General features: G+C 34.4%; 1 protein-coding gene across 2 annotated transcripts; it reads left to right on the plus strand.

The window, feature by feature from the left end:
* Positions 1-105: 105 nt before the first annotated feature.
* On the plus strand, positions 106-23,709 carry LOC132699795 (uncharacterized). 2 transcript variants are annotated; one of them, XM_060666689.1, is made up of 6 exons: positions 106-226; positions 12,008-12,186; positions 15,620-15,791; positions 17,112-17,228; positions 22,587-22,840; positions 23,448-23,709. In XM_060666689.1, the coding sequence occupies exons 2-5, from the start codon at positions 12,025-12,027 to the stop codon at positions 22,814-22,816; spliced, it is 681 nt and encodes a 226-aa protein (XP_060522672.1). In that variant the 5' UTR covers positions 106-226; positions 12,008-12,024; the 3' UTR covers positions 22,817-22,840; positions 23,448-23,709. The 2 variants fall into 2 exon arrangements, with proteins under 2 accessions (XP_060522672.1, XP_060522673.1); XM_060666690.1 differs by lacking the exon at positions 106-226 and adding an exon at positions 8,829-8,898.
* The last annotated feature ends 166 nt before the right edge of the window (positions 23,710-23,875 follow it).

Consider the following 23,875-nt stretch of genomic DNA (forward strand, 5'->3'; position numbering starts at 1 on the left):
CCGTCGTCACAACTCCTATCCCCATTGGCCGATAACTCATGGTTTAAAATCCCACAACTTTAACGTCACCGTCACCTGCGTTATAACGTTTAGATCGGTAGAATTCTTTTTAATTGCGTTCCAACTTCGCACCGAGTGCTGCCGGAGTTGTCCTGCGATTTCTCCGGAGCTGCTGCTGCAATTTGTGCGTACAAGAGTGGCAGCAATCTACTCCGAACTTGAAAGGGTGAGTGGATATCTTTCACTGTAATTCGCCCAGATGTGTTTCATTGCACGTAACTATTTTTAAAATTAGTTTAACAGCGCATTCTATCTTAAAACGAATTTATAAAATAATCAGAAGCTGAGATATAGTATGATACCATGTGATAATAAATTTATAATAATAATCTTTTAAATATAATAACTAAATGGTGTTAAATAGAGCATGAAATGTGATATTATACATAACAAAGTCTCTGTCCTCTTTATACAAGGCGGTAGAAATATTTTTCTCAACTTTCAAATGTCCTGTGAAGTTTTCAATTAAATATATTTATTCATTATCGAATTTTCAAAATTTTGATAACAAATTAATACATACAAAGGAATTTAAAAAAAATGTTCTAAAGATAGGATATTCCGTTTTAGACAAGTACGTAAAGTTTTGTTTATATTCGTGTAGTACATGCCGAACACCGAAATTTTCAAAAGAAATCAACATAGGAATCGTACTTTTTTTGGAAAATAATTGAAAAATCAAAAATCGTTCTTTTAGAACAATACGGCGTAACCCAATTAAATTTCAAAACCAATGGGACATAGATAAATTTTCTATGAATCTAAAAATAACCAAAACTGTAGTTTTCGTACATTTTAAATTAGGCTTAGGTTCGGTTCGAAAAATTATTTAGCTTCCCATTAATCACAAAATTTTAGAACTTCGTCACTGACAAAGATAGCGATCGAAGTAAATCGTGAAATTGCAAATGCGAAAGTGATATGTCTAAGATAAGTGAGAAGTTCACAGTCTAAAACTTTTTCTTGAATATGATGTAATATTAATTTTATTCTAGTGGTAATGATTAAGTCTATAAATTTTAGATGTCTGTTCCCACATCTGTTAATTTATGATCTAGGTAGTTCTCATACAAAAATTTTAAAAAGTAGTTCAGTGTTTTGAAGGAAAGATAATGTTCAACCTCTTGGTTTAAGAATTTGGTTGAGAGTTTTTCAATGAGCTGACAATGAGCGATAGAAACATATTTTTCTGCCTTTTATTTGTTGTATTGAACTTTCTATTTTAAAAATCTGTTGTTATTGATGAAAATAACGATTGTTTTAAAGTAAAATTTATAAGCGGATCCTTTTTTTTATTTTCCGTTTTTGAGCTGTGATTCTAATATGACTGAAACTAAGCAAAACCAAAAAAAATATATATTCAAAAAAACTAAATGCTAAATGTTGAGTTTTTTGCATTTTTTTAAGATCTCTACGATTTTAGATTAAAAAACATGATTTGATTCTAATCCTACAAGGTGAGTTTCGGCTTCGTACTTTTTCGTAGTTAATTTCGATATGTATTGGGGATTCCAGATATTAAAAACGCTCGGCTGTATTAACAGAAGAATAAATTTTGGATGAAAACAGAAATTACAAGTTTCCTAATTTCCCAGAATTTCTCAAAAAGGGTTTTGTTTTATAAAATTTTTATTACATATATATTGCATCTACACAAAGAGAATCTACAGAGGCGTCTAAATGAGAAACAATTCGGACATGAATAGGATAAAATTAGTATTTATTAACCAGCTTCCAATTAGTCAGCACCGCCATTAATTATTAATTATTTCCACGCAGATTACTGATTGCGCTACTGTTTCGGACAGAGCTCTAACTGTTGTGTGTCGGTGGAGAAATTACTTATTTACCTGTCTACGACTGACAATATGACGGCGACATCTGATAATGTGCGACATTGACTTTTGAACTTGATTTTGCGACGATTGAATCTGCCCCCTAACAAATTCGACAATTAAAAGTTCGACGAAATAATGCAAAAAAATGAATTTTGTGTAGGCATCCTTAGTAATATGGTATTTCGTTCGCTTTGATTCGTATATTAGTTATAGGTCACATATCAAAACTAATAAATTGTAAGAACTATGTCAGGTGGATGTGGCACAAAATGCGATTTAAAAACACTCATCGAAGGGGCTTTGTTGTTTGCGGAGTTACCGAACGTTATATATCATTTCTAAATGGTTCGGACTAATAAAACCTCGTTATATTTATGTGATTTCAATGGTTTGCCATTGAAATTTGCCCTTTTTTATCAAATGCCAGTAGATCAATTTAGGTAGTTTGCAAATTGTTATCCTTTCAACAATTATGACCATAAATACAATAAACGTGTATTGCTTATGGGATGTAAAAAATTAAAAGGAATTTTGATTTAATTAAGTAAAATATATGTGGATAATAATAATTATAGATGTGGGTGTCTGGTTACGTCTTGACTCACACCTACATACCGGCCATCTATTTATCTACCTATGGGTTACACAAAAAAAATTGACATTCAAAAGTTGGGAGATTTAATTTGTTATTTTATATATTTAATTTGACAGAAGATCCTATCCCATCCCAGCAGAACCGACAATAAAGCCTGCAGGGATATGTGGAAAGGTACTCCGCCACCCCCATAAATACAGTAAAAAGTATTAAAAAAAGGGGCAACTGTTTTTAAATGTCTTTGTTATACTTTTTTACTTCGCTTGCTGATATTGATTTAAAAGTTAAAATGTAGCAAATATAAAATAATTGTTTCTCACATGAAGAACGTTTTATTTATGAAGCCTCGTCTCTTACTGAACCCCACGTTGGTGTTTTTGTTACACGACTGGCTTCAAACTTTTGAATGTAGGAGTGTCTAACGTTTAGGTCCGGATGAGCAGTAGTAAACTATTCACAACTATTATTTTGAAGCCACATGAAGAACTTTTTGGTTTCTTTCTACTTCAACATGATCTAAGGCGGCCATTTATGAAGCCTCGTCTCTTACTGAACCCCACGTTGGTGTTTTTGTTACACGACTGACTTCAAACTTTTGAATATAGGAGTGTCTAGCGTTTAGGTCCGGATGAGCAGTAGTAAACTATTATTTTGATAACGAATGGAGACAAATCCAATTCTATAAACTATTATATAAACTTTTGGGTACCTACTGGTAAAATCGATTCACTACTACATCAAACTATATCTACCACTATATCAAACATGAAAGTGGCAAAGATAAAGACAAAAATTACAAGAGAAAAATAAACCCATTTTTTTTTATTTAAAACTATTCTAGTAGCTTCAAGCTAACTTAAAAATAACGTTATAATTAATTAATTTGAATAAAATATCGAAATTATTAGATATATTTTTAAAATTTTAACAGAATTGTAAAGGCCTTTTTAATACCTTAATAACATAGTGCCACTTGACCCACATTTTCTAGTTAAATGCTAAGAGTGAATTAATTAAAATTAAATTAATAAAAAAATTAATTAAAATATAAGGAATATATATACATATATATATATATATATATATATATATATATATATATATATATATATATATATATATATATATATATATATATATATATATATACCCAAATCGATCAAAAACGGATTGAATTTGATAAAAAGGGTCAAATTTTGTTCTTTCCCATATATAATGGAGTCTTACTAACCCGCACTGCACTATTTACCAATGATTAATAATAACATAGTACATGTTTGTTGTCAAAATACTATGCAAATGGTTGCATCGATTCTTGGTCCAATCTGGAGTATAATTTCTGGTGGTGCTAGTTGAGTTATGGGTGTCGACCGTTCCAATGTACGTGTAGAATATTTTTCATTTTCTTCTCCTTTTAACTCCTTTTATTTGCTACAATTTATGTGCTATGCCAAGTTGTTACTTTCTTCTACACTTAGGTTGCGTCCCTGGGTTAATAAATTCCACCTCTTCTTTCCAACCAACTTAAAAATAATATTCTCTCATTGCTTAAGGGCCGTAGTTTATTATTGCTGCGCATTTTACGACGAAAATTTTAAATTCCATTTTTTTAAGGTTTTAATTGCAATTTTTCCAAATGCTCTGGATCATTAAAACACAATAGGTCGCGAAAGAAAAATAATTACCCGGCCTACTCACTTCACCTTCCTTATGAATGCGGGAATAATAAGAGGACGGTTTGAAATATGAATATCAGTTGAAATTGTCTTTGGCAGGCGTTCAGGCTCTCGTTACGAAATTTTATATGAATACAGCCCCGGGTGGTCGAATTTCTCACGGTGAAACGAAAATGAAAAACACAAAATATTTCCAGCCGATACACGATATCCTGAAGGAAATGCAGTACCGATGACATATATACTTTTTATACAGCCTCGAGGAGCTTTGAAAGAAGGAACTATTGAATGTTTAATCATTTTAATTAATGGAACACGATGTATAGAAAACGGAAGAACCAAATGGAATATTGAACAAAATGCAGGCACGCAAATGCAATATATGACTTTTATGTGACTGGCTGCGAGTTATTTTTAGGTTTTGTTATTTGTATGACATTAAAAATTATATTGATGTCACGTCAACCTTTTTCTATTACCGAAAAAACTGAAATTTCCGGTTTTAGATTTTATTTTTTTAGTTTATTTTAAAATTTAGAAAAATTCTATATACACGCATAAATTTTTGCTGCTGTCAATTGTTCTATTATTGATGTGTTAGATATCTGTATTCCATTTTGATAGTTTGTGGATCGCTCTGTAGTTGAACATAAACTTGGCTGAAGAAGAAAAGCGATGTATGAAAATGTTAAAGTCTGTTCATAAATATAAGAAAGTGACTAACTGATACGAAATAAGGAAAGACCCGGTCAAGCTGTAAGAATGAAATATTATTATTACTTATTAAATATTACTTTGCTTAGAATTTAATTATTAGGGGTTTTGTTAGGAAAGATACTAAACAATATTTATTTATTTGTGTATGTATTTATGTTTAAATCTAAAATAAAATTACAAATTATTTTTATTACCTACTTAAATTACTTAAAATTATTCATATAATATATCAGCATCACTATCGCTATCATCGCCTGTTCTAATTATTATTTGTTCTATATTATTTGCAATATGGATATACGACTGTTCTGCTTTTTCTATATGTTTAACAGAATTTGCCCAAATTTGTGGAGGGATGTTAAAAACTTCGGTTTCTATAAGTTTGAGGACATTGGAGTTAACACGGGGAAAAACATTGTTACGACAAATGGCAGATTTCAGTTGGTTCCAAACATGTTCAATGAGATTAAATATACAGTGTATGTCCTAGATTTTTTGCATAATTATCACAGACGTATTCCTTTTGTAGGTTCAAGCTTTGTAGAACCTCAATTAATTGCTTTTTGGTATAATCTTCGTGAAAATAAATGTCGTTATTATACATGTAGTTATGGATTGTTGTTTTTGTGCCACATGAGGAAGGGGTTTTAGTCAACTGTCTACTGTGATAACTTGCATTGTCCATTTCAATCACGCTATTAGGAGGAATGTTAGGAACTAGTTTGTTTTTAAAGCAACTTTCAAATAAATCAGCGGTGGTGTCTTCATTGTCTTCAAGTAAATAATTGGCCTTTGTTGTTCTCTGTAAATCCTAATTTTTTCTAGATATTCCAGTCGCCATTTCCGAATTCTAAAAGATTCCATTAAAACTTGCCTTTTGTCAATTTTTTTAAATCTAAAACCCACGTGTTGAATACACTTTCATAAGGTAGTTCTGCCACATTTAACACCGGTTTCATCTTTTTCAAGCCCCCTAATTGAGATGTCTAATCTAGGCACGCTTTGTTACTCCTATAACTGGTAAATTTTACACCGTATTATATCTTGATCACTTTCATCTATACTCCAGAAAATATTAGCATCGCTTCTTTTTTTCCTTGCTGAAATGGGATTATTCACAATTTTCCATACAGTTGATGTTGGAATTTTCGTCATTGTGACCGTTTCTTCTAAAGATGCTTGCTTGCTGGCACCACGTCCAATGAGAGTCAAATGAACGTTGTTTATAGCTTCCTTAGTGTCAATAGAATAGTGTTTTCTACATTTGGGCGGGAGCATCTCCTGAGATACACTAGACTCCCACATATTTTGCACAATTCGCACACGATTCAACACACGCTCTATTACATATGAAATAAGAATGATTACTAATAAACCTAAATTAAGTAGCATACCAAACCAAACACAGGTAGGTATAAAATTCTTTTCTATTACGGACCACAATTTTACCTGAATTTAAATTCCGAAACTTGGATAATCCCATTCAAAAACAATTGGTCACTTTCTTATATCTATGAACAAACCATACCACAAAAATGATATCGGACACATATCGGAAGGAGTATTACTGAGTCTGGTTTGTTTAAGAAATTAATTAAACACAAGAATGATTTGAAAAAAATTACAATGATTATGACTAAATTATTAACAATCAAAATTCGAAAAAGAAATCTGAGATGTATCCAGTTAATGAACTTTAATGACACTGAGTTACATACTCGGCAAGATATACTCATCTCTTTTGTACTATGTTTTCGACAGTCATTTTCTAAAGGGAGTTCTTTAAACAATTTTAATGGTATTAGTAATTTACACCACTCTGAAAATATAAACATGAAGATGTTCTCCGAATATGAGGTGGAAATAGCTCTTACAGTAATTAAACCTAAATTTACAATGAGTCCAGATTAAATTCTAGCATTCCTTATGCATGACTGTAGTTTTGTTCTGGCTAAATCCCTTGTAATACTTTTTAATCTGTGTTTGGGAAACCAAGCCGTTCCTGATATATGACAAATGTCTAAAATTATTCCAGCACACAAAAAAGACTGTAGATCGCAAATCACAAACTAGAGGGTTATTTTTCTTATCCGCAATTTCTGTAAAGTTTTAGAATTACTCCTACAGGATCAAATATTTCATGTTAAGAATCAAATGGTCCCCAGAAACAAGTTTTTTTAAATATATATCTGCATTTTTCAAAAGCATTTGATCGCCTAGATCACAAAACTCTAATACATAAGCCTTTCGATTTTCCGAATCGTTTGTTAATTTGTTTTCTTCACACTTATCTAACTATCTAATCTATTTCTTTGTTCACACTTCCGATGAATACATCGCTTCATCAGGCGTTCCTCAAATTTCAATATTGGGGCCATTACTATTCACCATTTTTGTTAATGACATTGTTAAAGACCTTGATATCAGTTTTTTCATATATGTGGCCGACGTAAAAATTTAAAAAAAATCGATGTTCCGAGGATTGTCTTACTCTCCAGCGTAGTTTTAAGCAAATCAACAATTGGTCCCTGAACCGCCATGAGTGCAGCTGTGAAATATGACTATCATCTTTTCGATAAAACTCTCTCCCGTTCTAACACTTTTTGTAACTTGGGAGTCATATTCAACTAGAAATTATCCTTTGTACCTCATGTTAATAAGGTATTGGCAAAAGCCTCAAAAAGCTATGGATTTATCTTACGTTGCACCAGAGACTTTAAAAGTACAGAAGTGATTAAAATATTATATAACTCGTACGTCAAATCTAAGTTGGAGTATGGATCAGTAGTTTGCTCTCCTGGATGCAATTGTCATATTAATAATCTGAAAAAAATTCAGTAAAGTTTTTGAAGTATGTATGGTATAAGTTGGAAGGAGTATAACCTCCACAAGGCTTTCCGTATACGAAATTGTTAAATAGATATGGTTATGTGTCCCTTAGTGATCGCCCCGGTTACCATTATTTAAGGACTTCATTTAAAATTTTTGAATAATTGTTTGATTGCTCTGCCCTATTGAATAGACTAAATTTTCTGGAAATTCGTATTAACCCTAGACATTCTTTCTACCCACACCAAGAACTAATATTTTATAATTTTCACCTATTTTGTCTTTTCCCATTCTTTTATTTTTTATTAGAGTTAATGTTTCTATTAAGCTAGACTCTAGGTTAACTTTCGTCATATCATTATTGCTTGCAATGCCTCTGTAACTATTTAATACTTTGTTTTTTTTGATTTTGTGCCCTCACCTCCAGTTTTCAAATCTAAAAAATAACTTCAATTCTGGTGCTTCCTTTGTCTTATTTTATTTCCACCATTTTTCATTTTCTTCATCTATCGGCTTTTTTTATCGATTTGAAAGCTGCATCAATTTTTCTTAAAACGTTTAGTAAATTGCAACTTTATGGTTAGTCAGTGAAACGTCCTATTATTAAATAATCTCGTAATAAGCCAAAATCGAAAACTGATTTGAGAGACCTCGTATCTCTCTTTATTTATATGTTATGATATGATATTATTATTGCTACTTATAGTTTTCCCATAAGAGATCCACGAACTTCTCGGTAGAACAGCCTGTATTTTTAGTACTAATGTAATTTTATTATACCTGAGTAAACATATAATCATATAATATTTATTCTTTATATTTTTAAAACACCATAAAAGCTCATCCCTGATGCTCTGGCAATAGATAATTGCCTTTAAATACGATATAGTTTTAGGCAGACCATATCGTAGCCGATATAATAACACCTGGTAGTAAAAATTAATACGAGTAGTTAAAACATTTGTGGTTTTATGGTTAAGAGTATAGAAAATGATGGTAAGATCTATTCCTTGTGTGGGGATTTAGTTATTTGAAACACACAACAATCGGAAATGAATTGTGTCATCTCAAGAGGATGTATATTTTTCGCATTTGGTATTTGTCGGATTAGTTTGCGCGAACGCATGTTGGGTAGAGACTTGACTAAGCGAACATAAATTGTAATGATATCAGTAAAGTAAAGGTAATTTGTGGATTTCCTATTTTAAAAATAGAACATAACCCCCGAAATGTCAAGGGCACATATTCAAATAAAAAATATTTCTAAAATATCCATGGAATGCATTGATCGTTGGCCGACGGTTTGAGAACGTTTCGGTAAATTTTATAAAACACTACTTCAGCCATTTGTTTATTAAATACACATTGATGTCCGTTGTTAGTGAAGATAGAGATTTGCGTTTTCGCAAGCCGTTGATACTTTTTTTGCGAAACAAAAGATGACGTTAACAAAATTTTCATGACTTACTTAGTTTTTAAAATACAGGGTTATCTTGGAAATTGTGGCACCCTTCATATCTCGGGTATCATATGAAATCTTTTTAAGTTGAAAAGCGCACCCGATATAGATTTTTACGTAAAATTCAGTGGCGTAGTCAGTTTTTTTCTAAATGGTTTCGTCTTTTTGAAAAAATGTTTTTTTTTTCATGGCCAATTTGATTCGGCTTCTAAAAAATGTATAAGATTATAGGGTTATTTGTATAAATATTATTTATTCCTGAGAATACTTACATACTAACTATTATAATTTGCATGAAGCCAACTTAGTTTAATATTTTATTTTATTCGTAACATTTAACATAGTTATTATAGAAGTTACTGTGTAAGCATAGTCAGGAATAAATAAGACTTACCGCAAATACCTTAAGGAAAATTTAAAAAAATTATTTTTATGAGGTCATTTATACAAATAACCCCCTACCGTATTAAATTATTGAAAAGCTTCTAACAAGCGGAATCAAATTGACCTACAAACCATTTAAAAAAGTTGTTGTGTAAGTATTGCCAGGAACAAATAAGGTAACTATTTTAGATATTTAATAAATTCTTTATACAAATAACCCCATACTGTTATACATTTTTGAGAAGCCCATACCAAGCGGAATCAAATTGATAACTCATAGGGTATTCCATTAAAAAAAAATGAATTCTACGTAAAAATCTATATCGGATGCGCTTTTCACCTTTCCGACATGTCGTAGGATACTCGAGATACGAGGCGTGCCTCAAAACTTCAAATTCACAAAATTACTGTGTATTTTAAAAACTAAGCAAGACATGAACATTTTGTCATTTTTCGTTTTACAAAAAAGTGCCAGAGGTTTAAGTTTAATGGAGATAAATGGCCAACCAACTGGAAAGTACCTAACGCACGAATTGTTAATTAGGTCGAACTTCCGCTATTTCATAAAAAAGTCGAAACTACGTTGACAATAACTGACAGATAACAAACATCTCCATCCGCATTTGTCGAAAAGCAAGTAAATCACTGCCTACGAGACCGACGATTCGGTGAAATTTCTTGAGTGACCTAAATGTTTTGCTCGTCAGTGTATTTATTATATATTGTTTTCTATACCTGTCATAGAACCTCGTTACAAAAAATTAAGGAATCGCAGAGAGCACCCAAATATATATATATAGTGTTAGAGTGTTGAAACGTACGATTCTGTTGATTGCTGAATGCTGCCCATGTAGAAAATAAGCTAGTAGATACATTTTTGATGGGGCATTAAAATTTATATAACAAATTTCTCAAAGATGTGCAAAATTTTACACCCAAACATGATTTCTGATGTATCTGAATAACGCAGGTAAATCAATATATCTTAAGAATTCTGGCCGAATTCTTGCGAGTGTATCGACATAAATAGCTACGTAAAAAAAGAAATATAAAATCAACAATGTTATTGTGTTGGTAATACACCCATTACGGTCAAAAAACACCAGTTTGCTCTCGCACAAAACTCCTAGATTGAGGACAACGTTCACTCTCTCAAAAAGTGAACAGCCCAATGAGTAAGAATGCTGAGCTGGCATTGTTTGATATTAAGAACTTATGAAACCCTCTAGCTAGACTAAAAATAAAACTTCACTCATGAAAAACGAAAATATTCAAATTGCAGATTGGTTTTGTGTTTCGTCTAAAAATTGTCATAGCAGATGTTGTGAGAATGACAAAACGCAAACACACCACAAACTACAATGTTCTGTTTAGTTTACATCACAAAATTTTTCCGTCTGTAAAATACCTAATTACCCACCGATCTAGCGTGCGGGAAGCGTCACTTTACCACGTCAGTTTGTTTTCTCACGAATCCGAGCCACTTCGGACATTTCCGAGATCTTACCGCACGGATTTGGGATCGATCGGATATATTCGGAGATATTTCCCATGCTTTCAATTTTGACGTTTGTCAATTCTGACAGTCATGTCAGTGAATATATTCGTGTTGTTTTGCGAAAATAACGGTCGTAGAAAAAGTATAGTAGGCAACACGTTCGGTAGACTTTTTAACTCACTCGTTTATTAAAAACTCGCTCCGCTTGTGTCAAATAAACTCGTGAGTCAAATGCCGTTTACCGCACTTGTTGCATAATATACTATTATACTGTTAAAAAATTTCTGGATTCCCTTGCGTCCGTTTTTGTTGAGTAGAACCAGCTAACTTGAAACTTTCAGTCAAGCTCTGAAGAAGCCAACAGGATGATTGGCGAAACGTTAGCTAGTTCAACTCAACAACAGAAGTTTTATAAAAACTATTACAGTAGCCTGTAGAAGTTTCTTTGAAAAAAAAAATTCGCCAATTTTTTTGCCATATATAAAAAAGAAAGTATTCATCGTCACTTGCCACCTACCTTGTGTCACTTTACGTACCTCAAAAATTAAAAAAATATATTTTACATCCAGTAGCACAAATAGGTAAACCGTCATATCGAACCCAATTAGTCATTTTTCCTTTCACTAAAGAAACTCGCTCGTGTGGGTATACCTTCAAACTTCGTAAGTAAGTTGAAAACGACTCTCGCACTATAACAATGCTTAGGAAAAAGTTAAGGGCTCGTCTTTTTCGCTGGAAATTCGTAATTGCCCGTGCACAATCACTGTGTAAATGGAGGAAAATAAAACTCCTCACATCGCAGCTTGAAACGATAAGAGCGCAGCTATTATATTACACCCACAACGATTCGAACACAACACGGTTTCAGGTATACTTTTCGTCAGCGACCCTAGAAATTTCATTTTGGAGTTATCGTCGGGAAATCCAAAACTTTGTAATAATCTTCCACAGGGGTCCATAGTAGGATCATGCATTACAATTTCCTCGTCCTAATATGTTTGATGTGGTTGCTGTGTCATCCTTGCGCCGCCAATAGTAGTCGTCATCAAGGACCTGCCGCACTGGTGAGGGGCAAAAAATCTATTCCGGATTCTGCATACAAGCCTGATGAAGTGGTTAATTCCCCGAAGGTGAGTAACTGCTTACAAAGGTGAATCCATCGTAGCAAATTGTACTACATGAGGGTGGGCCAATAAGTTCCTCTTTTTATTTTTTTTTGCTTTATTTTTCAGCATAGTGTCTAGAAAGAGTAAAAAAGTTTTCATGTCGGTGTTCTTATTTCGCTATTGACACCACTAATAACTTTTATTCTTCAGCTGAGTCATGGTGGAACAAGATTTTTTTCGCCAAATATCATAGATTTTCTTTATTTTTTTGCTCCATCGACCCAATAAATGTGCTTACTTGCCATTTTTGACGTTTTTACCAGTTTCAAAGTAATAATTTCCCTTATTACTTTCGAAAAACCGATGAAATGGAATTTTTCGAAAGTATAAGCGCTTGGCAACGAAACTCGTATCTTGGCAACGGTGAAATGATCAGCGTCGAAAAAATTTTTTTGTCTGTTTGTCCGTTTTCCGGTCTCTGTTGACGCTTGATGAAAACGCACACAACTTCTTAAGCCAGTGACTCCTTTTAAACGACCCATACATAAGCGTATAAGAAATAGCCGCCATCAGACATTGTGTCCATCTTTTTTAGCGATTTTCATATGTTTTTTGTGTCCGAGATTTGCTGCTATCGGTTTCAAAATTTTCACAAATATAGAGTCTAGTTCCCTAACGGAATCTATTGATATTGGGGAAGCTGTGGGGTCGGGAAGTATTTTTAACAATTTAAAAACCAGATTTGCAGGGTATCGAGAGAAATGAATTTTTTCTCAAAAACTTTATATACTATCGAAAAAATTCTTGAATCAAAAGACGTGCCAGATCCGAACCAAAAACCTTTATTCTTGATAATTCTTGAAAATTGTTTCCCTGATAAAGACCATAACTACAAGGCTGTCATTCAGATGTCAGTTTGGTTCATATGACTATAGAGCCCACATAGGCAGCTAAACCTTTGGTATTTAAGGTTTTCATATATTGTACAGGGTGTTCGGGATATCCTGTGCTATATTCAAAAATGTTATAGATGTTTCAAATTTGTAGGTATGGACTTCAATTTCAGCGGAGAAGTAAAAAAACTGAACTGCAGAAACTAGGATTTAAACAAGTATTTTAAAAATTAAAAAAAAAATTTTTTTGGTTATTCTTTCTTTCGGCAAAAATTCTTTAACCAAGAGACGTGGTGCTATAACTTTTATTTCAAACATTTTTTCTTTCTTCTTTGTTTCTGAATTATTGGCAAGAATCTTAGTGACCTCGAAAATTGTTCCTTTTCGGAGTAAATTATTGGCGACAAATCAAAAGTCGTAACAAATATGGGTTCTTGGTTCAAACAGTATTGTAAGCCGCGTCGAGATCTACAATTTTTGTATTTACGGTTTTCGTCTATTATACACGCTTTCCGAGATATTTCAAAAATTCATATACCGGTAAGGTAGGAGGTCTAGGGCTATAACTTTTACTTGAAGCATTTTTCGGATTGTGTACAGGATGTGTCCATTATGAGCAAAAAAATCTAAAAGATAGTGGAAATTGCATTTTTCCTGGGAAAATTATTGGCCATAAATAAAAAACTATAAAGCATGGGATAACTTGGTTTAAACGGTATTCGTAAATTATGTCGAAAGAGAGTTTCAGGTTTCTTCTATAATGCAGGGTTCGCGACATATTTGAAAAAATGTCATTTCAAATCGCTATTATTTGTACAAATTTTAATGTTTACCAAAGTTTGCCGAAATTTTGAAGTTCGGCAAGACGTGAAAGACACTTTATACAGGGTGCATGCACAATTAAATTGCATCGATTTTGCGAAAGTTCTATAGTGATCCGCAGGAGCACAATAGAAAAGCAATGCGTCCCTATAAGACAAAGCAAAAAATAAAAAATACAAATACAAAGCTGTAGATCGCGAAGTGCATAGTACAGCCACGATTTTTCGACATCAATCTAGTTGCCTTAACCCCTGCTTTCTTTGGAGCTGGTTCGCCGGAACACTAATGTTTTTAATAAAAAAAATTACATATAACCTAGCTATGTCTATTGTAGAGTAAGAGAAAAAATTATATATTACATTAGCAGCCCACCCCATACAAACTGCTTACTAAATTTTAAAAGAATGTGTGGATGGATCTGGTTATAACTAAGCTTCAGAAAAAATAGTTTTGATATGTTAAGGTGCATTGAAGTAGTAGAAGAAATTTTTATAGTATGGGTTCTTATACCAATTTAGCCTTGGGATTTAACCGTTTAAACACAGTATAAGATTTAACAAAGTCTGGTCACTGTTTGGAAGAGTATAGAATAAATCTGTAAAAGGGGCATATTTGGTCTGTTCTACTTTCATTTATAAATTTCTGTCATTTCTATTCCACATCATGCATTGTTTTTAATTTCCATTATTCCAGTACAAGAAATGGAGGTATATTAACTTGATCAGATCGAAACTGAACTATTAAAAACCATTTCTATATCCTACAATAGTCCAGTTCCAACATAAACCTTGAAAAGGTAAAAAATCATAATAACGAAAATTGTTTTGTTTGATCTTGATTTCACTGATCTTTGCGCAGATTAGAGATTCTTGGCCTGAATTTGATGGAACCTTGATGGAATGTATTTTTAAAAGAACTTGATAGCGGTGCTTCTAATAATTAATTAAGTGCCCTGATAATAACCTTTATATACTTATTGGCTATAGAACACAAACAATAAGTCCAAGCAAGGATTTTTCAGCAATACGCCGATGAGAAGAAAGTTCAAATGTTACCTACACCCACACTACAGCAGGCGCATTGTGCTTCCTCTAACCAATAGAATTTTTTTTGGAAATACAAAACTCATCATCTTCAACTGCAGCTGAGTCTGAAATGATTCAAGAAGCATCTAGGAAAAATTACCTCGTTGGACGCGAAAATCGCACCATGGAATACGAAACGAACGAAAAGTTTCAGATTAAGTCAGAAAAAATGTCTCACGTTAAAAAATACCAAAATCACAACTATATGACGTCCGAAAATTTCAATAGTATTATTGAAATTCCGGATGGACTTTTAAACCACCCAGTGGGTTTAAGAATCTTGTTTTCCATTGCAAATGTTGAATTGTTGTTAATAAAGATTAGTATTTCAATAATAAATTGTAACTGTAGGTAAGCCAAATTTTTCGTAGCAATATTTAATTAATTAAATTATCATATTATTAATAAACGGTTTTATTCAGTTCAGTCAGAAAATCATATTACCAAACACTATTCGTGCTTATAATTTTTGATGTCGAGTATTTAATGACCTTCGTTATTTATTTGAACAAATCTCTTGATTCTTTCCAAATTTTTCCGGAAAAATTAGAGGCACCTATATTTTTCACGCTGCCACGATTAATGGTTGTAAATTAAGAAAAAATAAATAAATATATAATATTATAATGGGTTTGAATCGGTTCAAATGAGTTTCAGGGTACCGATTTTATTGCGGAGGACGGTGCTGCACCTTACAACTTCCCAGGTTCGAGAATCGACTCTTGGGGAATTCCGAACTACCCCCAAAATGTCCCCGATCGCGAAAGATGGGACTTGGTCGCGAGTCAAGCTGCAAAAAATCCACATTCCAATGGAGACCTACTTTACAGTACGTACCGTTTCGCTAAAAATATTCCTTCTTCGCATTTTAATTGCATTAGTCTCTCTAATTCCGTGCGAACGCGAATTTTTATTGGGACTAATATCGTAGCAATCTTTTTATAGTATTTATTGGTCGACGCTTTTAAACTCAATTTTGATTTCGCCTTTCGATAAGTCTACCTCGATCAGCCTCAGAAAATGGAGGCGCTCTCTGTTTATGAGATTTACATTGTGTACAGATTTCAAATTTGCAAATTGTTAACCAAAATTTAGTGATAATTAATCGTTTCTCTTTATTTTTGGTATTTTCAATATATTTTAAAAAATATATATAAAATAATTTATCAGCATTTGGAGGCGAAGGACGCAAATAAGAAGCAATAATAGGCAATATCTCTTATAAAATTGGAGGAGCGATACGATTGAGATTCGTCGTTTTTCTACTTTTCTATTTCTTCTCTTCTTTCTTTCAAGTAAGCAGTGTTGACATCTTTACTACACAAAATTTGCTTTCATTCCTTTAGATTTGGAAAGAGGAAATTGAGGGTAAATCTAAAGAATATTCTGGATGGGATTGCAGTATTGCAGATTTTTCTTATTGACAGTCCCTTAATATAAAGACAATTTCTTTTTGCCAAATAAGTTCATTTATGCACCAAATCAATATCGCGTCGGCCAATGAAGCACCTTGACTTTCTTTGGTGTATGGTATCATCTGTAGAAACACACTACCTCTAGTCTCTAGTGTGTTGTGATAGATCACAACACTTATTTCATTTGATAGTAAATGGTTTCCAAGATGCCTACGTCTATGCCTACTATCGAAAATTTCCTCAATGGTGACCTCTTTGAACCGACCTGAACGTTCACGTGCTAACTCAACGCAATCCAGTTAACTAGTTCTTGATCATTAAAGTTGATTGATCATGGTAAAATTTATAGTTATCTGCGCGTTTTTTCTTAGATAACTCTTTGGTTCATTGATTTTTAGAGTTTAATTCTTGAAAACGAATTTAGATCTGCTTATTTCTGAAGACGCTTTTCCTTTGGAAATTGGAATTAGATTATTAATAATGAATACAAGAACACACAGGGCGTGAAGCTTAAAAAAGTAAATTATATTTATTCTGAGAGCAGGAATACATTCTATATAGGCTGTGTTTTTCAAGTTATCGAATTGAAAACATTTAGGGGACTACTTTTTCAAAAACGCACTCTATCTCATATACGAGAGCTGTTTACACTACTACGGCAATTGTATTTTCGTAATAGATAAGTGAGATACCATGCAATCATCACAATTCTTTTGATCACTTTCACTTTGTAGATGATTTTAATAAACGCGGCCGTTTTGGCTTTTTCGCCATGCGAGGCAAGAAAGTGGCGGACAATCCAACATTTCAAGACTTCAAGAGAACGCGCATGGGATTTTTCGCAACAAGAGGTACGTTTAAGTTTAATTCTATTCTAGCCTTTCTAGTGTTTAGGTTAGTTAGTTAGTTAGTTAATATTCCTTGTTTAATGGTGCACGATCTAATTGTTTATATCAATGCTTATAATCGCCATTTTTTTGCGTGAGGAGTGTGTAACGTCGGCAATAAAAACAATTGATTTTCTTTAAAACCAAGTCTCTCGCTCACATTAAATTAGCCAGTAGCGTACGTTGTATAGGGTGGGCCGTTTATCTTGGGACACTCCCTTTTCTCAGAAACTATACATGATGGAGGCAAAAGTTAAATACAAAAGTTAATTGAAGTATTACTAACCTTTAATTTATTTTAATTTTGTATATACAGGGTTGTATAGAACCTCTATACACCTTCATTTGTGGACTGTATCTTGTTCTCGTACCGTCAAACGCACTTTCCTGTGTGGCGGTCAGTTCGGTATAGAGTTGTATCAATCGCGATTGATTCGGTCACTTGGATTCAATCACTTCATAGGATCGAACGACCGAATCAACGATTCGATCAACTTGTTCACTCTCGCTGCCGTCCTGACCCGTCTGAAGTGACCGAATACAGGATGAGCGATCGACCGACCGTACCAAAACAAATCGAATTCGCCTTGCGGAATACGATTGATTTGAATGGTTTAAGATTTAAATGCATGGCTGAGACAGTCCACGGAAAAGGAATGGGAGTATTGTTATAATTATTCTATAGTATTGAGTTGCGACATCGATTGGTAAATTTGCTTATGTGCTGAATTGAATATTGAATGAAATGAAATGAAATTAATGTATTACTGGTACAACCCAATACGTAGCACTTATTTTGATAAACTCATGATGCAATAAAAACCAGAACACAGCTAAATATTATACTAACTAAAACAGCAAACAGAACATATAGACACAACAATAATTCAAATTCAAATGAATCTGAATCGGTCGTTCGGACTGTTCGGATTCAGTGACTATTGCCGCTTATGTTGTTAACAAAAATTATTGAAATGAACGATTGATTGAAACGATTCGGTCCTTTTCGAAATCGGTCACTGATTGGTTCGGTCCTCTTAAAATGAACGATTGACACAACACTAGTTCGGTACTGGCGCGCTGGGCAGCATTCCGTCAGTTGCACAAACGGTTGGCACGCACTTGGACCGTGATAGATACATGACAGTTACGTGACTGGCGTGTTCACACATAGCAAGGAAAACTAATAAATTGTCAACATAATTTATCGTGGGCGAATATCAACTTTCTTATTTTAAATGGAACATCCAGTATATTACTTCATTTTTGAATTGATACAAAATTCTAAACATATTGTGTGTATAATGTCCTATACCTAAGTTTAACCGTTTTTGACATTTTTAATTTTTTGTGAGAAAATTTACGTTTGCAACACTTAAAATATCTAAATATATAAAATATCTGCTTCTATTTCCGAAGCGTTTGTTGTTTCACTCGAGTAAGTTTTGTTGTAGACTTGGAATAACGGATTTCATAAGACATTTCGATATACAGGGTGAGTGAAAAGTAAGATTAAAAATGAAATGATAGAAACTGCCAAAAAACTTTTTTTTAAATTGGAAACTACGTGTTTTTATAATAAATTAAGGCAATTGTATATGCCTAAGATTTTTACAAAGGACAATAATTTAACAGTTGTTCAATATGGGCAATGCAGGTAGTATTTAGAAACCCTTTATTCTAAATACATAATCGCATTTCTAACAGATTCAGTCTCATTTAAATATCCGATACCGTCTCTACTCCAACGTTTAAATTCCTCGGCATTTGACGGTTTGACTTGTAAACTAAATGTTTAAGCGTATCCCATAGAAAATTATTTAGCGGAGCTAAGTCGGGGATTCTTGGATGCCAGGTGTAAGTATTATTCTCCACAATCCATTCTCTATAGTGTGCATTTAAAGAGGTGCAATTTCTTGACTTATGTGATAAGAAGGCACTTCATTTTCAACAAAAAGATGAATAATTTTTAAAATCGTTGGGAATTTTAATTCTGATCAAAAAATACTGGACATATTATTCTGAACCTCCAAATGGCACACCATACTTTGACAGAAGTTCTACCTGATCTTGTAACTTCCATAAGTTTTTTAATATTCATATTGGTCCAGTAATGGGTATTTTCCCAATTAAAAATTTTAGTCATCTGTCTAAATAATATTAACAAATATATTTTCTGAAAAGTGTCTCTCCATAAGATTGTTGCAAAAATCTAACCTGATGTTGTAATCCGGTTGCTCTAATTTCTGCACTGTACAGAATTTATAGGACTTCCAGTTGTTTATTTGATGGCACCTCCGAAACGTTCTTATTTTGACATCCCGATCTAAAGACGCATTCCGGATTGAATCTTCAGGGGTCTCTGCAAAATGCAACAAAATATTAAGTTGCTCCTCATCATTCAAAATATGACGTCTATCTTTTTCTTCCTTCAAGGTTCCATATATTCTAAAGTGTTGGCAAATCCTATTTTTCTGGGCGCCTCCTTAAAATCCAGGGTCCGGTTTTTATTGTTCGATATATAACTTTCTAACATTTCTTTTCCTCTGTGTCAAATATGATACGCAAGCAAGCGAAAAAATTGAAATTACCACTTGTTTTGTTTAAACGCTGTCATAGCCACCTTACGCGAACTGTACTTATATGGCAACAACATATTATTTGTGAAAAGTATAAGTGTTAGAGCCAGTAAATATTTATAGGGAACAATTTTATGGTATTTTTTAGAATAAGAGGAATTTCAGTTTAAGATGCACATGTTTTTTCTCAATCCTATTCAAAAGTCAACGTTTATGATTTTTACAGATGGTAACGATCGGTCTTGCGAACACTTGTCTATCAATTTATGACCGAAGACAATGGTTCCTCCTAGGGCATGGTTCAAGTGGCTTTTGAAGTAGGTATTGAGTTACAGATGTGTTTTACTTTTTAGAAAACTGAATTTTGGGACTTTAGTATCGTTAAGGATTTGGCAGGCATCGAAAGCCATTTTTTTCCGACGGGGTCTTTTTTACGAATTCGATGCTTTGCCTGTAGAATTTATAACTTATCACTAATTATCTCTCTTTGTTATTGTACATACTTTTTTACGTTATTTGTTTTTTTAGTAATTTGGTGAGTTTACTGAATTAAAGGGTTGTGTGTAAAAATACTGCCTTTTATTTCAACGAATCGACGTGTTGCTGAAACGGATAGTTTTGGTGACGCGACAATAAGTATTAAGCATATACAACCTTATATAACATTGCCTTAATTTTTAATGTTAAATATGACAAGATTTTAAAAATAGGTAGTTTCCATTAAAAAAAAAGTTTTTTTGTTTTTTTTATTTCATTTTAAATCTTATTTTTCGTGTACCCTGTATTAATATGTATCGAAATTCGAATGAAGAAATTGGCAGATATTTTATGTCTTGTAAACGTCATTTTTCCCATAAAAAATTAAAAATGACAAAAACGATTAACTTAGGTATAGGATTATTGGTATTGGTATTGGTATTAAAGGGGGGCGCCCTCGCGGGCGTCCAAGCACTTAGGCCACCAGATGGGCCCGTTGTGCTACCAGGACGCTCTAGAGGGTGTCCAGAATGCCGCCCCTCCTATAGAAGGTCAGCAACTCCTTTAGCCCAATACCGTGCAGTCCGGATCGATCAGGGCCGTTCCGAAGACTCCCAATCTTGCCCATGTCAAGGCAGGGCACTCGGTGAGCAGATGATACGGGGTCTCCTCCCCTTCCATGCACCACCTACACGCCGGGTCGTCTCCAATGCCTAGCAAGCAAAGATGCCTCCTAAGCCTGCAATGTCCGGTGGAGGCCCCTGTTAGTGCTCTACACTCCCTTCTGGTCAGTCTAAGCAGCTCCCTGGTCCGAGGAAGGGCGAGCACATCCATCATAAGCCTCGCCTGGCTCATTCCCGGAGCAACTCTCCAGCCCCCCCGCGGCCCGGTCTCTCCCCCAGGCTTCGAGAGCTCCCCGCCTCACACACGGGGCGATCCCCAAGCGGGGCTCTGGCCCTATATGCCTATGCGAGGAGCCCTCTCTGGCTAAGGCGTCCGCTGCCTCATTGCCCCAGATACCGGTGTGACCCGGGACCCAGACCAACGTGACCTTTCTCTCCTCAGCCACCCTCCTCAGTACCACTTTGCACTCCTTTATCAACAAGGAGCGCGTACGCACTGACTTCTGCGCCATGAGTGCAGCCCTACTATCCGAGCAGAAGAAGACTCTCCTGCTTCCGTGGTTGAGCCGAAGCACCCCTCTGGCCGCCATCAATAAAGCGAAAATTTCCGCCTGAAACACAGTGTAGTACTGACCCAGAGGGACCGACAAGCTCGATCCCGTTGTCTCGCAGTACGCTCCAGCTCAGGCCAGATCTCCCATTCTGGACCCGTCCGTGTACCAGACAAGTCCATCCCAGGAGCCGGCTCTGCCCTCCCTCTCCAATCTTCCCTTGATGGAAAGAGAAAGGTCAATTTGTCAAAGAAGGTCATCTTGGGGGTCATGACGTCACTCGGCATGCCCATGACCCCGCGATCCCCGCGACAGCCCTCTAAAATGTCGTACGGACCCCGATTGAAAGTTCCCTCCCTCCAGAGCCCGCAGCTCGCCAGCCTCAAAGCTGTCCTGGCCGCCTCCATCTGCACCCGATCCGCCAGAGAGGGCAACCCCACCGGAGCCTCTAGGGCCCTCGTGGTCGCCGTTCTCATGGCGCCCGTTATGCAGAGGCAAGCCAATCTCTGCAGTTTGTCAAGAACTGGCCTTGCTCCCGCTCTTTTGGTCTCCGGCCACCATGCCACTGCCCCATGCGTGAGCATAGGCACCACCATGGTAGCGTAGATCCACTGCATGATCTTCGGCCCCAGGCCCCAAGTGCCCCCTACCGCTCTCCGGCAGGCCCACAGATCTCCAAAGGTCGACCTGGTCCTTGATCTTATATGTTCCTGTAAGGTCAACTTAGAGTCCAACCATACGCCCAAGTACTTGACACTTCCGCTTGCAGAAAGAGGCACCCCATCCATGGAAATGTTGAGGTTGCACTCCATCTTCCTTTTTCTAGTGGAGATAACCATCTCCAGGTATAGGATATTATACACAAAATATGTCTAGAATTTTGTAAAGAATTCAAAAATGGAGTAATATACCAGGTGTTTCATTTAAAATAAAAAGTTGATACTTGCCCACGAAAAATGAAACACCTTGTTAAAATAAAATGAAGGTTTGAAATACCCCAATCAACTTTTGTATGTAACTTTTGGCTTCGTCCGTTATAGTTTCTGAGATAAACATCCCACCCTATATATACTAATTGTTATTTGGTTTCAGGCAAAAAAAATATCGAAGACTTCACGTCGAACAATGATAAGCGTCGTCCGCCCATGGGTTTTTTTGCTGTGCGGGGCAAGAAAGTCGTACTTGGTAAAAAGTACCCTTATGAATGCTATCACGACATTGGTCGCTCAGATAACTCGTATTACGATGGAACTGTCGACCTCAATCAGCTTATGACGTTGCTCAGTGGCCCAAATGACATTGATGATTTTGGCAGTCAATAGAGCGTAACACAATTTCGTTTTGTTGTAAGTATTTCACACACGAGCAAAAATCGTATATATTTAAAATATTGTTAGTCCAATTAAAGTGCCTTATGTCAATAAAGTGTCTGTGGACCGGTGATTCTAACTCTCACAAAGATATTATGATATTGTATTATTATTATTATGTGATATATTAATATTAATTAATTTATTTGCACCATTGACTAAATAATTCAATAAATACTACCCTATAGGTAGTTATGTAACTCAAAAATGAGTTTAAAAGTTTAAAATTGTATAAAATGATTTAATTCTGGAATACCAAGGTCATGATTTTATTATAATGAAAAAAACACTAAATATTAAAATAAAACTAACACACTACAAACTTGGCTCGAATTTTGGTGAGGTTGTAGAATATGCGTTAGTGTTCAAAATTTTTCTCAATGCCTATTGATAACATCAGATTACAAAATCATAAACAATTATTGGAAAACGAAAACCTCTGGAAAAATTTAATGCTTTATTGAAGAGTGAACCAAAAACTTGTAGTCTTTAACTTTTTGCAATTGTATCAATAAATAATTTTTAAAAAACGGTGAAAACATGGTTGCCGTTTTGGTTTATTGATTGTTGTTCTACATTTTAGGTCGAGATATTCGCAAAACACGCTTCTACTTGGAGAAACGGGATTAATAAAAAATGTTGGATCGATGGGTCCCTGTATATTTTCGCTGTGTCTATAACTTACCACTATGTATCCATGTTTCCCTTACCATATAATAAAATAGTGAATACAGTAGTCAGAAATATAAGTGTGCTATTACAATTTCAGGTATAATTTTGTACAAAAGTGCTTGAACTGAAGCATTCTATAAATAATTATTGTTTGTTATTTCAAAATAAATATTCACTCCCAGCATTATATTATTATAAAAATACTACTAAAATATGTTTGAGACGTAATACATCAGAAAATAATACATTTCTAATACATGAATTTGGTAAAATAAAATACATTTATATAATTAATTGACCGAATATAAGGTTCAAGTTTAAAATCACAAGCAATTTTAT

This window comes from Cylas formicarius, unplaced genomic scaffold, assembly GCF_029955315.1.
Source record: "Cylas formicarius isolate icCylForm1 unplaced genomic scaffold, icCylForm1.1 PGA_scaffold_3__17_contigs__length_32017465, whole genome shotgun sequence".
In the NCBI taxonomy this organism is placed as follows: Eukaryota; Metazoa; Arthropoda; class Insecta; order Coleoptera; family Brentidae; genus Cylas; species Cylas formicarius.

What these genes read in the sequence shown, in the direction of transcription:
- LOC132699795 (XM_060666689.1), top strand. Translation starts at nt 12,025, where the DNA reads ATGCATTACAATTTCCTCGTCCTAATATGTTTGATGTGGTTGCTGTGT. An exon ending in CAATGGAGACCTACTTTACA is followed by an intron (nt 15,792 to 17,111) that starts GTACGTACCGTT and finishes TTCACTTTGTAG; the next exon opens with ATGATTTTAATAAACGCGGC. An exon ending in GGGATTTTTCGCAACAAGAG is followed by an intron (nt 17,229 to 22,586) that starts GTACGTTTAAGT and finishes ATTTGGTTTCAG; the next exon opens with GCAAAAAAAATATCGAAGAC.